The sequence below is a fragment of the Pieris napi genome, chromosome 10 (assembly GCF_905475465.1).
Source record: "Pieris napi chromosome 10, ilPieNapi1.2, whole genome shotgun sequence".
Taxonomy (NCBI): domain Eukaryota; kingdom Metazoa; phylum Arthropoda; class Insecta; order Lepidoptera; family Pieridae; genus Pieris; species Pieris napi.
The window spans coordinates 11104501-11121703 of NC_062243.1; the positions used below are offsets into that span (position 1 = coordinate 11104501).

Sequence of the window (17203 nt, forward strand, 5' to 3'; positions counted from 1 at the left end):
TTTCCACGAACCGCCATTAGCAAAAAAAACATAGATTACTTGCTTAGGTAAATATTAATTATCGTAATTATTTTATATTAGCAATTAAAGATTTGTTGTTTTTCATTTTGGTAAACATTATAAATGGTATAGAATTAAGATATTTTATATTTAACAGTGTGGTGGAAACACAAACTGGACACAGTTCATCAGAATTAAACAGTTAAAAGGACGATCAAATTTTCCCCAACAAAGCCGTAATGCAATAATGGCTGGACTGAGTTTTGATAAGTTTAGGATTGGAGAATAGTTCAGATTATTACCAATTTGATGTTTTTTGGTTTGGTTTTTTAAGTTTGAAAATTTGTATTTAAGATTTGTGTACATGACAACGTATATCGGGTCCGCTAGTTGTAAATTAATGAAAAAAGGTGTAGAAAATTTCAGCTTTGGTATACAAATGTGTGGGGCTACAACCTTTTTAGGGCCATGATCATTTGTCAATCTAATAGGCAAGTAGGTGATCATAACAGACTGACACACGCCTTCGACTTTTTTGGTCAAGTCGGTTCCCTCACAATGTTTTCCTTCACCGTTCGAGCGAATGTTAAATGCGTACATAGACAGAAAATCTATTGGTGCCCGACCAGGGATCGAACCTACGACCTCAGTTGTGAGAGCCGCATGCTGAAGCCACTAGGCCAACACTGCTCTATCTTATATTAATTAAAGAATTATCGGTGTTGGTATTGTGTAGTTCTATCGTATTAGTAGTAACTGTTAATAACTTTGTGGAAATAAATTTAAAAAAAAATTGTATACATGAATATGACTTACGGGTATAAATCTTCGGATTCAACATCAGATATATCTTCAAAGAAGCTATCAGTTGATATAGTTTTGGCCTTTGGTTTCGGTTTGGGCACACCCTCGCTTTCAGATCCGGATAAGGAAGCACCAGACCAGCGTGACGCGCATTGGACTGTCTCGAACACTTTTTGCATGCTTGAACTGTAAAATTCATTTTATTGTATATATTTTAAACGCGAATTTATTGCATTGCTTACATAGCTGGACTGAATATTTGTGCTTGTACATTAAAACAAACAAAATAATATTTAAAATATAAAGTTTTTTGAAGTTATACTTCTTTAGGCGCGTTATGAAAAATTGATGAGAGTGAAATTTTACGATGCGCGCGCACCGTAACACAAAATTAACAGAATGAAGTTGCCCACGGAAGATGCTACGGCATTGGACATAATTTAAAAACAACATTCGAATAATAATAGAATTTATGTTACACTTAATGTAAAAGAATAATAATAAATATTTATTTATTTAATTTTTCAAATGTAAACTGAACTTTATTGACTATTATAATGGCTCCTTTTCCATTTAAATATTTCTTTGATTATTTAATTTTAATTGATTATTTGCATGCAATTAAAAAATATTTTTAATAATACCAAAGAAGTATAACTTCTTACGCACGTACATAAGTACACGCACCCTTTTTTTTAAGTCAATGACTCTTAATTTACATCTAGTGCCTTTTACTAGCTTACTTAAGTTATTATTAATTATTAAATATGATTAAAAAGACCTTTCAATTGAGTAAAAACCTTATTCGGATAAATGTTTTTACATTTTTAGCTTTAAAGCTCAACCCTGGTATCTAGGAATAAGATTCAAAGTCACGACACAATCTAAGTAAGATTCCGGAATGCCAAAACCCAGTACGTTATTGACATACGGAGGTCATACTTAGGGCTGAGTCTCAACTCATTATCTTACCATACATGGCTTTATCTTTTATAATCTTACTTTGCAAGCGGATCCCCAATCCCCGAGTCCAAGCTGAACTCCGAGTAGACCGAGGAATGCATCTCTCGATGCAGACTCGCTGGGAGTAGACCCGCAGCCGCTGCTACACTCGGCATGAGACCACGGACCGGTTCGCCTCGTTTGCGAACTTGCCGTAATGCCTCTTGCGCTTCCGCCAAATGTGCTGCCACTTCCGAATATCGTTCCTGTAAATATAGACCCATTGTTTTCTTACGCCTTTATATAAAAACTACTTGTTATTGTAACCAACTATAGAAACATATTAGGTAGGGATTTTTAGAATCATGGGCACTACAGAACATTCAGAACTATAATTACTAAATGCAGTCAAAATCTATTATAACGATATCGAAGGGACTACTCATATTTAGTCGTAACAGCCGATGACATTGTTATTACGTACCTAATACAATAGAATTCAGCCGGGATTTTGGTCAATATAACCGGTATGTTGTTCTAAACGATGTCGATGTAAACGGTTTTGACTTTATATAGAACGACAGGACGAACATCTGATTTAGAAACCTTTCGAAATTTCAGCCTTAAGAAACAATATCACAATATACAAGACTGGAGTGCGATGCGTATTTTAAGTATTCTTATACAAAATTTGTTAAAGTAAAATTAAGTTACTACCTCTTTCGTATATAGTACGAACTTAGTGACGGTTTTTATTTATTTTTTGACGTTGTTACTCTTACGAAAACTCATAAAGAAACCTCTTGTACGAAATACGGTTTGTGTTGTTAGAAATGATTCTTTTTCCTTCTGACTTCCAACCTACAACCCTCCTACGTCTCAGTGAAAACAGCCCACTTCAAGTGACCAAACTTCAGAGTCAAACCACATAGCAATGATGCAAACCAGTTTTATGTATTAATTTGTCTGACCATATTATACAATACGTATTCTTTTAATATACTTAACTTTTACTATTTATATACTTTTACTAATAATCAGATCAAAAAATATTTAAATATACTTTGGCAAATGAATGTATGAGTTTCATATTAAAATTAAATTAAATATTTTCCTATGTTTAGTTTTAATCGATTTAATAAAAATTTAATTGATAAGTTAAATAATACTTTATATCTCTACTATTTAGATTGGATTACTGAGAAGGTTAATCTCATCAACATGGGATTAGGTTACACAATAACATATTTTATTTAAAATTATAAATTGAATTATTCGATCAAAGAGAAGCACGCAAAGAGATATATTACAAATCATTATATGTGTAAACTTTAAAATAAAAATATATCGGATATTCTAATTCAAAATTTCTATGTAACTCATGATTTAATACTAGCTTCTAATAAATATATTTCTAAATGGATAGTTTAACGCGTGTCTACGTCGATTATCTAACACTATTGCAACTTTGACTAAATTTCAAATAATATTTTAATTTTATCAGTGCTCCTTTGTTTATTATATTAATATTTATACTGTACATTAATACTTAAAATTCTTGTTTCATTATTTTTTACTTTAGACAGACAATAATTAAAATCTAGCCGTTTAGAAGTTTAATTACGCACACACAGAAGATGTAGGTATAAATATAAAAATAATATTTAATTCAACATTAAGGTAATATCTTTAAATAATACCTTTACATCATAGGGCTCACCTTGACATCGGCCAACTCAGCCGCGAGTGCATTTTGATTTTCTCTTGTTATTTCCAATACTCGCAGCGTGTGATCATGTTCGGCTGTTAACTGGAAACAAATTAACACTACTTTATTCCATTCTATAAAAACACATACGACACAAGAATTACCAGTAAATAATAAAAATCGTATTTAGATTTAAATAACAGCCCGAGCTGAGCTGTAAAGGCCCTTAAGGCCAACAGCGAAATGGCTTCAGCTCCTTACAAACGTTGTGTAAAAAAATGGCGATTAAAAAGAGTGGCGGAGAGTTTATTGCCAGTTCTTCTATACCGTTCTACGCCCTTGATTTGAGAACTGGCAGTAAATGTAAAATTAGAAGCATTAATATGTATTTCTTTACTGACGAGTCATAAGTGTACATTATGTTGATTAAATGATTTTTTCCTTTTACTTTACAATTTTTTCTTAAATGTAAATTAAGGCTGCGAAGTCTGCACGGCTACAGGCAGAGAATCAAATGGCAATGACAGTGAATGAGGAATTGAAAAAGTTATAGGATATCATAAGTTTCATTGATATTAGTCGTCTACTTCCTAAACCAGTACGATCGAGTGCTTTCATTAGCTCTATATATATAATATAACAATACCACTTTACATCGCATATCACACAAAACAAGGGAAAAAACAAAAGAAAAAGGATGTTTTGTCTTTGTTACTACTTGTGCCGATGAGTCTACTGAGACAAATTTAATGACGTGGAATAAGGTATGTACATTGTACATCTTATATTTCATAATAAACATATTTTATTTTTGTTAATGGGCGGTTTAACTGCTTAAATCAGTTTATTCATCAACCTCTGGGAATAAGGTTAGGTAACAATTCCACGTATAATCGTAAACAAGTATAGCAACGGAAGTAATGAGACCCAAAAAACTCCTCCCACGCCAACACATTGTGCCAACACCAACTTCAACTGACATTTAATCTAGTCATTTGGGTTACTAAATCCTAAAATTACAATAGAAATATATTATCTACATCTATTATACACAATCTATCATACCTGTACAGTTACAGAATATAAGTATGTATAGAAAAATTAGATTAATTACATTATGGAATCAAAAATACGATACTTTTTTTTAATGAGAATTCAACTATATTATATAATAGTACATAAATATAAGGCAGAAAACATACTTATTTTGGAAATTTTCACTTCTTAAATTAAACACTAAAAATTCATATAGCGACTCGATCCCGACATTTTTTTAAATATTTTTTTTTACAAGAAGAAAAGGGGCAGATGGCTCGAAGGGGAAGTAAAACCGCCGCGAATGGACACTCACACTGCCAGGAAATCGTTTTCGGCTTTTTATGGTTGATACGCTTTTCTTTATAAGTTGAATTGGTTGGATATAGTTCAGTGGGGAGGTTCCACATAGTGGTGGTACGCGGCAACAAGTATCAGTTGTGGAACGACGGACTTCAGGTGGAATTTCGTATTTTGCCTGAGAAGATGCAGAGAGACACGCAACGCAAGTGATCAAATAAGAAAGGAACGAAGATGTTGCTCTGATGTTGTTTTGGGATCGCATGGTACAAAAACTCAACATTAAACTCGAGATCAAAATTAACAAACCACGTAAGGATCGAATATGTTCATTAGTTGGAGACCCATGCTTTAACTATTTCAGATTTTAAACGTAATTTAAATACTAATTTATTGGGTAAAGCTTTTAACGCACAAACAAACCCATTTAAGTTTCATATTTCGTTATTAAATTATGTTGACTAATGGTTACCGGAAATTCAGTTATTTAATGAAATCTATTAACATCGCAACTTCCGACAAATTTACATTATAGTTTCATATTACACATATATATGTGTTATGGCTATATAAAAAAAAATATTTTTCTAACCAGAAAATTTGTCACAATCTATAAGTTGTATCGGTACGTTTAAAATAAAACACGGGTGTTAGGTTCAATTAAAAGAAAAATAATTTCATTTAGAAATATTACAAAAAAATCTTGTTAAGGAAAGGTTTTGTCTGTAGGAAAAATCATTGAAAAATGTAATTACAATAGAAAGGAATATTTATGCGCTTTCTAGATCTAGGACAAATATAACGACAGAAATTAATTGTCTCGAACACTCCATTAACCACCTACTACGATATGATCATGGACTTTGATTACAAAAGGTATTATAAAACATTATTACCTATTAATAAGTACTCAAAATATAGCACTACTTTTGACTAGGAAATTTTTTAGATGCATAGAATGTTTTAATCAAAAAAACTTTAATTAACTGGAGTTTCTTGTGTAAAATATGGGCGGACTTTACAGTCAGAAAAGTAATCAGTCATATGCAACATTGTCTATCTGTTAAACCTGATTGGGGCCTGAAGCAAACAAAATTCTGTATTGCTGATAATAAATAAATCATAAAAGGGTAAGTGTTGCCTGGAAGAGATCGCCTGTTAGCCTGCCCGTTGCATCCCTTATAATTTTTATGTATATACGTTATTTGTTATTCTATAAGTGTAAAGAAATAAATAATATATATTAAAAAATCATTCATGACAGTAATACAGTTGTGTAAATAATGTTGCTTTGCAAATACCTTCTGCGTTCTCAAAACAATTGTTTTACCAGAAACCGATACTTGAAACGACTGATTTCCGCCATGTTCAGGGGTGTTAGTCAAGATGCCTTAACAGTAGTATATGTAGAGTAGTGTATGTAGAATATCGAAAACTAAATTTGTATGAAATTTTGTCGACACGAACTGTAATTTTCGAACTTATTTACAATTAGTTCCGTATCTTACCTGTTGTAAATTTCGATCAGATACAGCAAGCCTTGCATTGGTCGAGTCTAGCTGTTGCTGAAGTTCGCAGGATCTTTGTCTTTCTTCAGATAACTCGGACCCAAGTTCATTCGTCTCCGAATTAGCACTCGCTGAAAAAATTGTAATTATCATAAATCTTAAATGTTGACATTAGTGTGGGATACATAAACTTAGTTCTCCCACAAAACCTAACAAAATTTACAAAGTTGTTTATGTAAAAGCCTAATAAAACAATATGTAATACAATTGTCGATTAAAAGTATTTGTTTATACAATGATAGCATGAATAAATTATTACTTTAAAACTTATATACAATCTTCATACGTGAAAATCTTGCGTATATTGGCTCTGAATATCTGAAAATTTAAAGAATTATCTTTTCAAACTCTAATTATACGTATACAAAATATTTATAGGTACTTAAAAAAGGCAGTGCAGCCAGCGACCTTACAAGTAATAAATTTAATTCAAAAGGCCTCGCGAATGTATGGAAATTTGTGCAAAAAGCGCGAAATTACCAAGTTGAATTTAAATTATATAATTTCTTTAATTATAAAATAACCTAACATTAAATGTAAATTATTGAGCCCCTTCTTTAAGCAAAATGTTACCCAATCCAGTTTGACATGTAAAACAACCCAGCCACACCTATTTAAAAAACCTGAGCCATCGAAAGGTCGGGTCTGACCTGACCTGACTTATCCAGAAACAATTGCATCTGCCATCAAACCTATTCCTATTCTCTATGAGAAAAGAATTACTCGTCAAATTGACTCTTTCGGTTATAAGCGAGTTAAAATTGTGTAATAGCTAACAAACTAACATTAAAAAACCCGTTTACTCGTTTGTTATAAACAGTTAAATCTCACATTGTTTTATTACATTTCATCTTAAAATAGATTTAACTTTCTAAGACTATTTCACAACGTGCCATATCACGTTTTCATAAGAGCACTACTAGATCGAGGGCTCAGTATAACATAATTTTATTATTCTTGATGAACATATGTCTATAATCTATGACTGCATAAAATAAGGCGTAGTTTATGTATCTTACTTATTAGGCCCAACATTAATAGATAAGGTTGCGATTACGCATATTGTTTTATAAGCTGTGTCATAAATTCCAAACAAGGGGACCAATTTAAATTATTTAAACGTATACATTACTGTGTGAACTAAAATTAAACAATAGTAAATAAAATAACGGACATAACAATAAATGGAAAGAAACCAAGAGAAGGGTTATCATGTTTAGAGATAATAACGTGGACATACAGTACATATTAACAATCACAATTAAGATAAAATCTTATATTCATTATTTTAATTATAATTATTATATGCCAGTATGAAGCGACTTTGAGACGGTAATAACATCTTATGTCCCTCTACGAAATCAATTACATTAGGTAAAACTCTACATAAATAAAAATTAATCGCAAAATATGTTGCTAAGCGCAAAACTCGCAAACGGCTGGACCAATTCCAGTTTTTTATTTATTTATTCCTTGAACTGAAGAGAGGTTCTGAGGTTCTGAGAGATGATTTAGAAAAATTTCACGGAAATACTTATAAACGAGATTTTATTACAGAAAAGCGAACAATTTTTATGGGGAAGCATAGCAAAATGTTCTATATGTTGATACTAAACAGATAGGCTAAGAAAAAATAATAATATAGGGGCGAAACGGAGTTCGCGAGGGCTATCTGCCCTTGCTTACATTATAAAAATATTATATTTACCATTTATGAAAGGATCGATGGATCAATATTATTTTCATTTTGTAAAGAACATTATTTTTACTTCACGCTTACATCACCATTTAAATAATACAGCGAGCAAACATTTATTTAAATACACAAATACATAGTGACGTCAAGCTGCTATTAGACATATCTTTATAATTTATGCCCTGAAGCAAATTTAGGTCAATTTAGTTTCATATTGAATTATAGTAGGCATTCCTTAGTGGACTAAAGGTGTTACTTTAGAAATAATTTATGATTTCTTAATCTAAATAATACGTATGAGAGATCATGCTCTTGGTAGGACGCACTGTTTGATAGCCTGGTCGGTGTCTCTTAGTACGAGACTTACGAGGGTTTTAGTGGGTTGGGCTGTTATTAGCGAGTGCCAGAGCGAGTGTTCCGTTTTCTCAGAGCTGGGGGCGCCCGTTGGACTGTAGTGGAAGTAGTAGCCGAGTCCCACATAAACTAATCTACCACGGAGTATGTATGTATTTATTTAATGATGGAAATGGATTTCATAATATATACAAAAACGTTATAACATTTACTTAACTTTGAAAGGAAATAAACTATAAAAAATATTAGATACATTTGACTAAGTAATATGTGTGGTGTGTTTGTGCAAAAGGGTGTGTACGTGAGGGTGTGCATGTGGGATGTGCTCATGATGCAATATATGTATGTATGTATTAAATTATTAACTATGTATCTCTCGTTGAAAATTCACATAAATACCGCGTTATGTGGTTCAACCAGCCTGCCCTTTCCTCTGAGCTCTCCAGAAACATCTGAACTCCACTCCACTACCGTAATCATATTATACATTTAACATTGTACTAAATCTTTAGCGCATCATGATACTTTTTACCACAAAAATAAATTATATATACTTTGTTGAATGCGTCACAATTAAAAAAAACTATCTTATGAAGAAATTTATTTGAGTATGTCCATAAAGATTATCGCGTAGATAATCGTATAATTTTTATACGTTTTATAAAGTAATTAAGTTTATTTTTGCAAATTTAAAGTTTTTGTTGAAGCTGTGTTGGCGAGTTGAGTATTATATGTATTTAGCAAATTAGTCCAATTATAAGTCGATGCTATTTTGTGTCATCTTTCCATCCGATATTGTCATGTATACCAAGATAAAAAAATATCACTATATATATATATATATATAATAATAGTTCTTATAAAAAAACATATGCACTATAGACATTTAAGATATATTATCAAGTAGTATATTAATAATTTGGAAGACAAATCCTAGTAATAACCCAACCTATATTCTACTTCGAGCTTAAAATCTTAATAACCCATATACATCGAGACAAAAATATATCGGACGGACACAACCTAAATAAAAGCATTCAACCTTTAATAGCACATTACACTTATTTTCATTCGTGCAAGAATACTTTATTCTATACTCCTGATTTATCTTCTTTCTGGACGTTTAATTCTTCTTGTAGTATCGAGTCCCGTTAGAACAAGTATGGTCTGACAGGGTGCGAATCTTAAAGACAACACGCTGCTAGGCCACCTTGCGCCACCGGGACCATCTTTCTTAATGTTCTCCGTAAATTGTAGAATTATTTCTCTTCTCTTCACTGGACGTGTTTATTACGGATTGACGATTTATATTTTCCAACGCGTTATTGTTGTTTGGTCCGTTAATAAATACCTATGCTGCGTCTTCAATAAGGATTTGAACACTTCCTTTGAAAGGGTTTTTGGGGTTGGAAAAACATGATGAACAGTGCAGTTGATGAGAAATATGTAAAATGATTTTAACCATGCGTAGAAGCTGGTCTTCCTATTGAAATATTAAAAAGAGTTATTTAATTTTTAAGAATAAGGTTAATAGAATACTTATAGAAACTAAACAAAAATTCAAAACAAACGAGCCTAATATATATTCGAATGAAAATCCGTTGTTAATTGGAATATTAATTAAACTTGAATACTTATAATACAATTAAGTAAATTAACATTTAGGTTTTTTTTTTAATATACGACCATAAGTCAGCTAGTTAATAAACCAATATGCTTAAATAAATGTTGATTTTACAGGTATAATAAGACATACTGAAAGATAAAACACAAAAAAATATTAATCGGAGGCATTAAGCTACAGATTTAAGTACCAAACTTCCAAACCGCGGTCATACTGTGTGGTTCGAGAATAGTTCTAACCGGTTAGAAATGTTTTTTTTTTAATTTCCCAACAAAATAAAATCTGTAGTTCAATCCTAACCTGTAACTTAATACCTAAGAACCTAAGACAAAAATCCAAAGATCCGGCGAAATATTGCAACTTCGCAATTATATATGGCTCTCACGCTGACCAAGGATTATTAAAAGCGAAACGTCTAAATGTAATAAATGCGCTTATATCCGTAGATATATATTTCTTGTGTGCGTGTGTATGTGACTGAACTCCTCCTAAACGACTGGACCAATTTTGATGAAATTTTTTGTGTGTCTTCAAGGGGATCTGGGAATGGTTTAGATTTACAAATCAGCCCGCCAGATGTTAAGGGTAGTCCACCCCTAAATTTTTATTTTTTAGACAAAATTTTTAATTTCTATTTTTTTATGATACAGCATTAAAAAATACATACAACCCCTAACTTTCACCCCTCTACGATCAACCCCTATTTTTTTATTATAAATGATATACATGGCGAAACGACGTTTGCCGGATCAGCTAGTATCCGTAGATAAAAGAAAAAATGATTAATGCGTTAACAATTAAAGTCAATACGTGACAGATAGTAATCAATAAGTGTTCTGGAATTCGCTGATAAAATATCATTTAATCGTAAATGACACAATAGTATAAGAACATGGGAACATTTGCGAAAGCTGTGTTAACATACCAATAATTATGTGCATTGTTATTTCTTCCGTGCAAATGATGCAAGTCTCATCCATAAACTACGTAATATCATAGTAACGGAAGAGAATTGTTTCGCATATTGATTTGATTTAACGATCAACTTCTTGTTAATATATCTCTATACCATTTTTCATACCCGTCACATGATTTAATATGAATTTTTAGGATTTAAAAAAAAAGATTTAACTGAATGCAAAAAGTTACCTCATCATAAGTTCAAAATACTTTAGATAACAAATAAAAATATACAATATAAAGATTTTTTTTTAATCTACATATACGATTATTATAATTTAAGTAACAATTAAGTCTAAATTGCCGATTCACTATAGATAAAGGATATAAAAAAAATAATCTTATATTACATTATTTAACACTTATTTTAGAAACATTGAACCCAATATTTATGCAATAGGAGGCAAACGGGCAGGAAGCTCAACTGATATTACTTTAAACCGCCGCCCATACACAGTCACATTACCAGAAGGCTCGCAAGTGCGTTGCCGGCCTTTCAAGAATTGGTAAGCGTTACGTAAAAATTGGGTTTATAATCATATATGATAAATTATATCTAAAATTATGTCACACAATTTCTTGGTAATAATTTACCAAGGTGTGGTTTTGGCGCAAGCCCAACCCATGGTAATGTGTATTCAGTGTTTTGATTACCGAGAAAGTATAAAACATTTTGTACACGATATTAACAAAGTCACTTTAATTATTAAATATTAAATGTTGTATATTATATCGTCATACATGTCACTCCCGTTACCCATAAACGCTACTCAAAAAGCTTATCAAAAAGTCGTCGAGAGGGGTTTGAACTAAAGTCAAATAACCTCGGACCCTTGTTTAAATCTATTAACATAATATATAATGTGCTATGTTAACCTACGATTACTTGATTTTTTTACAAGCAAATTTAATAAATTCGTGAGACACACATATAGAATGTAGATAATATGTATATTTAAGTTACAGAATGTGGCCAATTGAAAGAAACATTGTGTAAGTGCCCAGCGTACGATTTTACCGGTAAAAGCATTTGAGACTGGTTCAGGTGAGTTTAAATAAGAATAAAGAATATGTAATAATAAAGATTAACCAAGCCAATTTTAGGGCGTTCATCAATGAAGAGTGTCAATCCATGTCTTACCTAGCTGTGCTGCGATGTCCCGAAGCAGCTGCCGCTCGGCCAGCTCTGCTGAGTCCGCACCGGCTGCGAGCCGCGATGCCTCGTCTCGTAGGGCTCTGTTCTCTCGCTCCAGGGCGCCGGTACGTCGCCGAAGGAGGGCAGCCGTCGCCGCCTCCTTCTCTTCCGTTGGGGAATCCTCTGTATCATTTGTTAGTATCTAGGAGTAACAAGATACATCTTCATTAACCGTTTTGGTGTGTGTTTGCGAACCAACATTATTCTTATTCACAAAATTTATATACTTTTAGTTTTTATGAGCGAAACAAACACTACCTCTAACGTCCAACGTTAAAGGATGCCTTAGACGAAAAAACCGGCATGGCTCAGGCACAGAAGGATTTTTACCGAATTCTTCAAAAAGAGCACGATGTACGATAAATAAGATCCGATCCGATCCCATATAGAGATATGATAATTGCGTTTTTAAATTAGAGCTAAAACTACCTCTGAATTGTTTGTCGGTTTTTCATAAATTCACATCAGGTAATAACTATTACGACTCAATTACCAATTAAAACCAAGTAGGTTTTCACTTTACTTTTAAAGCAATTAATTGAAAATAATAAACAAGCAAACCACGTTTGATTACAGCAATCATGTCACTCTAACCTAGTTTTTCGTGAAGGACGGACGAGGTTTACTTGTATATGGAAATAACTGCGCAGTTTCATAACAAGACACTTAATCTAATCAATGTGTTTTATAAAAAGAAATGGTATCTTTGTGTTGTACTCGTACTCGTTGTTGAGTACAAACATAAATAAATAAAAATAGCCTTTATTCGAGTACACTATAACAACACTAAGTTCATATCATTTATGTTGTACACTAGTACTCGACCTCCGACGGAGTGATGTCCTCCAAATTCTTCCAACAAACATAACCAATTTAAATAACTTTTTAATTTTATTTTGCCTTTAGTGAGATTGTTCGCAAAGCAATTGGATATATATTTCTTTTTGTGTATGTAAATAAGATGTGAATAAATAAAGGCTTATTATTTTTTATTATAGAAAGATACACTGTATCTTTCTATACTACTACAATGCTTTATTTGAAAAGTGAGTGCTTTAAGAATACATGCTCAACATTTATATCAAGAGGTAATTCACAGAATTGTAAATAATCAATTTCGAAGAATAGATTTTATTATAGCACTATGAAGATAAGCTTTGATGCAGTAAAAAATAATTAATTATTTATATAAATGAGAGTGAGTTCCTCTTTATTCAACTTAGGGATGCATCCGATACCGATATATCGGCGATACTTTGGGATTGCCGATATATCGGAATATTTTAGTTGCTTTTCAAATTTCACGCTTTAAAAAAGTAATTTAAACGTGCATCTTGTTTGATCTAGTTCGTTTCAAACGAGGCACAGACTATCTAAGCCCGGGGTCTCTCTCATCCGCTTTATCTCCGCGTATTCCATTTCGGTAGACACATCTTTTTAATGTTAATTTTAATATTAACAGTTATTTATTTCATTTTAATATAATAATTACTCGTAATTCTTAATTTTAATAACTAAACCTTTAATCTTATTCAAAGTGTATGACTGTTTATATTTATTAATAAAAATTAAAAACTTTAACGAAATTGATATATTTTACCTTAATTTAATTTTAATTCAATAAGCGTTGGTATCGGTATCGACGATATATCTATAAGAGTATCGGCACAGGTGTCGGTATTTTTATCTAAAATACCATTATATATGTAGTCCCTAATTTAGGCACTAATTTATTATATATTAACTTACTAAGCCCATTTGCCTTTTGAAATATAATTATTTAAATTGAATATTAAGGGGAATTAGATAACAGATAACCTCAAAGCCTACCTGAAGTAAATCACTTTTGACGTTGAGCTCGTGCTTAAGCTGTGTGATGAGGTCTCGAGCGCCACGTAACTCGCCCTCTAAGGCAGTGACACGAGATTCCAACCGCCCGTTGGCCGTCAGCAATTCCTTGCCGATACGAGCAGTTAGCTCCAAATCCTTTTCTTTCTAGAAACACAATACATTTTTAATATATACGGTTTTTTTAAGATATACTTCTTTCGGCGCGTTAGGGAAAAATGCGCGCGCACACCGTCACAAAAAACCGACACGCTGAAGATGACATTTGTTTTTTCTTGTTACGCTAAAGAAGTATAACTTATTACGCGTGTACATAACGTTTTTTATTTATTGTCACCGTGTCAGGTTTCAGACAACTAAAATTATTATATGAATTAACTGTACACATAATAATTAAGAAATTATTATTAATCAGAGTTAAGACTAAACACTGTCTTCCGTATTTTATAAACGTTAGTAGAAGGTTTTACACCTGCAAGCTAACCTCGAATATATCCTTATGTTTTTGCATTGCGAAAGATATTTTTAATACCTGTAATAAATGCTACAGGGAATAGATTTTTTATCTCTATAGAAGACGTGTAACATAATATTTTTTAAATACTCTATTCGTGGCAAAACAATTAATGCGACTTGAATGAATTTTTATCATCACAACTTCTGAATCAAGCAAATATTTGACATCACAGATAATAGAAAATATCCATAACAAAATAGATTTTGGCATAAAAAATAACAAACAAACACGATTAGAACAAACATCAAAGTACACACCCTCACATTTTCAAAGCGTTCAACGAAATCACTAATAATTGACGGCTTTTTAAAATTACGTTTAAAATTAAAAAAATCCATCAAATTTATTACTAATAGAGCGAGTCGCCTGCACTCCTGCGCCGACGAAACTATTTTGATTACTTTCGTAAAGGGTTCAATTGCACTTTAGAACTGTTTTATCTTAATTACGCTATTCTATTTACTCAGCTATTAAGTAAAGTCAGTTCCAAATGGTTCTCTTTCTACCACAAAAGCTTTTTGATTTCAAATATCGAACTTACAAATTTTCCATCGACTTGTATTACAATTATATATTCTGCTATTCGTCTTCATCTCTTTCCTAGACTATAAAATTAAGACATCAGGCAATACAAAAAAACGTGTCCAAAAATTTACGTTAATTAGAAAAAGTACTCACTTCTTCTAAGAGCCTTGTTACCGCTTCGATGTCATTGTAGGTTTTTGTCATTTGGCTCACCCTGTTGCTGCATAGAACTGTAAACACACGACTACTTATTAATCACTCCAAAACCTTTATCAAATTGTAGAAACAAAAGATAAGATACTAACAATATAAACAATAGCGACACAAATTAATAGTGTGATAGATAGCGAATAATGTCAACAGAATAGCATGCTTATATTTATAGATATATCCGCTAAATTCAACCAGTAATTTTCAGTAATGGTAGCATCGGAGCAAGGAATTTTTAAATTACGCATTGAGATGCGATTAGGGCGTATGTTACTGGAATTGTACGTTTGGATAATTGATAAACTATGATTTGTACGCGTAAGTGAAAACTAAACTATGTCAGTCCTAACCAGCTCAGTTGGTCACGCGTGGTTCAATAAATCTAAATTGAATTTAAATCCGTCAGGTGTTTATCTAAACGGCGCATATCACTTTGATAATGTATTACTAATATAATACGATTATTTTGTTAAGAATTTACATAGAAATAATTTTGCATACAATCGAAGTCTCGCATTGAGAGCATACCGATCCTTCAACGGAATGAAGATATCGTAATACACTATTCTTTCACAACACAATGAATTTAAACACACATTATTGTACGACTGATACATTTCACGAAACATACAATCTTATAACCGCTTCAACTTCAGATAAACTGACCAGCAAAAACTTCGTCGATGTCTACCGATTGCAAATTCATGGATTCGTTTATGTATGAACCATGGTCATATAACAGATAATACGAGGAATTAAACAAAGCTGACTCCAGCACGAGCGTGAACCGTCACACAAAGTTATTGACTGCGTACAACCTGCGTATTCTATTGTGTAACATGGGAAAACTGGAAACAAAACATGTTAAGCTATTCGTGAATGAGAGTTTCATGTAGTTTTTGTATAGATTTCTATTTATTTACAAACACTCTATGGTACAAGTCATAGACATCCCATTTTTATGAAGAACTGGACAGACGTTTTGGCAACAATCCTACCTGATGTAAAGTGAGATATCTGTCGTCGTCTGTCCAGGAAAATGTCTTAAATAAATAAAATAAATCAGTGGCACTACCTCTTTAGGTCTTGGCCTCAGCTTTATGAATCTGTTTCATGATCATTTTTAAATCTAATAGGCAAGTAGGTGATCAGCCTCCAGTGCCTGACACAAGCCGTCGACTTTTTGGGTCTAAGACGGTTCCCTCACGATGTTTTCCTTCACCGTTCGAACGAATGTTAAATGCGCACATAGGTATAAACTCCATTGGTGCACAGCCAAGAATCGAACCTACGACCTCAGGGATGAGAGTCGCACGCTGAAGCCACTTAGCCAACAATGCTCACAGAAAATGCCTTAACCGCCGCTTAAATGAGCCCATATTATACTGTCTAGGAAAGGTTTTTATAAGAAACGATGAACCAAATCGTGCAGTGCACCTGGGGATTGTACAAAAAAATCTCACTGTCAAATTTCCATAGTACTCTTATTGAAAATAAAACATACCACACATTCTTAAACTAATTTATAAGTGTTAATAAGATCGAAAGTCTCTATGCGGTAGATAAGAGTGTTTTAGCGGCTGCTCACTCTCTCTCTGAGTAGCATTATCTACTCCCAAATAACCATTGAACTACAGGGAATGCGCAAATAGCATTTCCTACACGGCCATAAGAAATGTGTAAAATAAGGTTGTACGGGTACAATAATATATCTCTAATATCTAAAAATAAGTCGTGACATACAATTTGTTATTTCAATTTAAAACATGTCTCCCGATACCATTCGACAAATTTTAGCTATGTGTTGAGCAGTACTATATAATGTTTAATCTATTTTATGTAACGATTAAATTGCAATAATGTAGAATCTATCGCGTGTCTTAATTTCGGAACCATCCAACAAATTCTAAATTTAAC

At 32.4% G+C, this 17203-nt stretch overlaps 1 protein-coding gene across 6 annotated transcripts in view; it reads right to left on the reverse strand.

The window, feature by feature from the left end:
* The window catches only part of LOC125053028 (trafficking kinesin-binding protein milt), a 46230-nt gene that overhangs the window by 6527 nt on the left and 22500 nt on the right, over positions 1-17203 (reverse strand). For all 6 annotated transcript variants that reach the window (XM_047654200.1, XM_047654195.1, XM_047654196.1 and 3 more), the window contains 7 exons: positions 15230-15306; positions 14017-14181; positions 12133-12328; positions 6298-6428; positions 3467-3556; positions 1807-2012; positions 817-990 (listed from right to left, as the gene is read on the reverse strand). In XM_047654200.1, coding sequence (XP_047510156.1) covers positions 817-990; positions 1807-2012; positions 3467-3556; positions 6298-6428; positions 12133-12328; positions 14017-14181; positions 15230-15280 — 1013 coding nt within the window. In that variant the 5' untranslated portion in view covers positions 15281-15306. The remainder of the gene's footprint in view (positions 1-816; positions 991-1806; positions 2013-3466; positions 3557-6297; positions 6429-12132; positions 12329-14016; positions 14182-15229; positions 15307-17203) is intronic.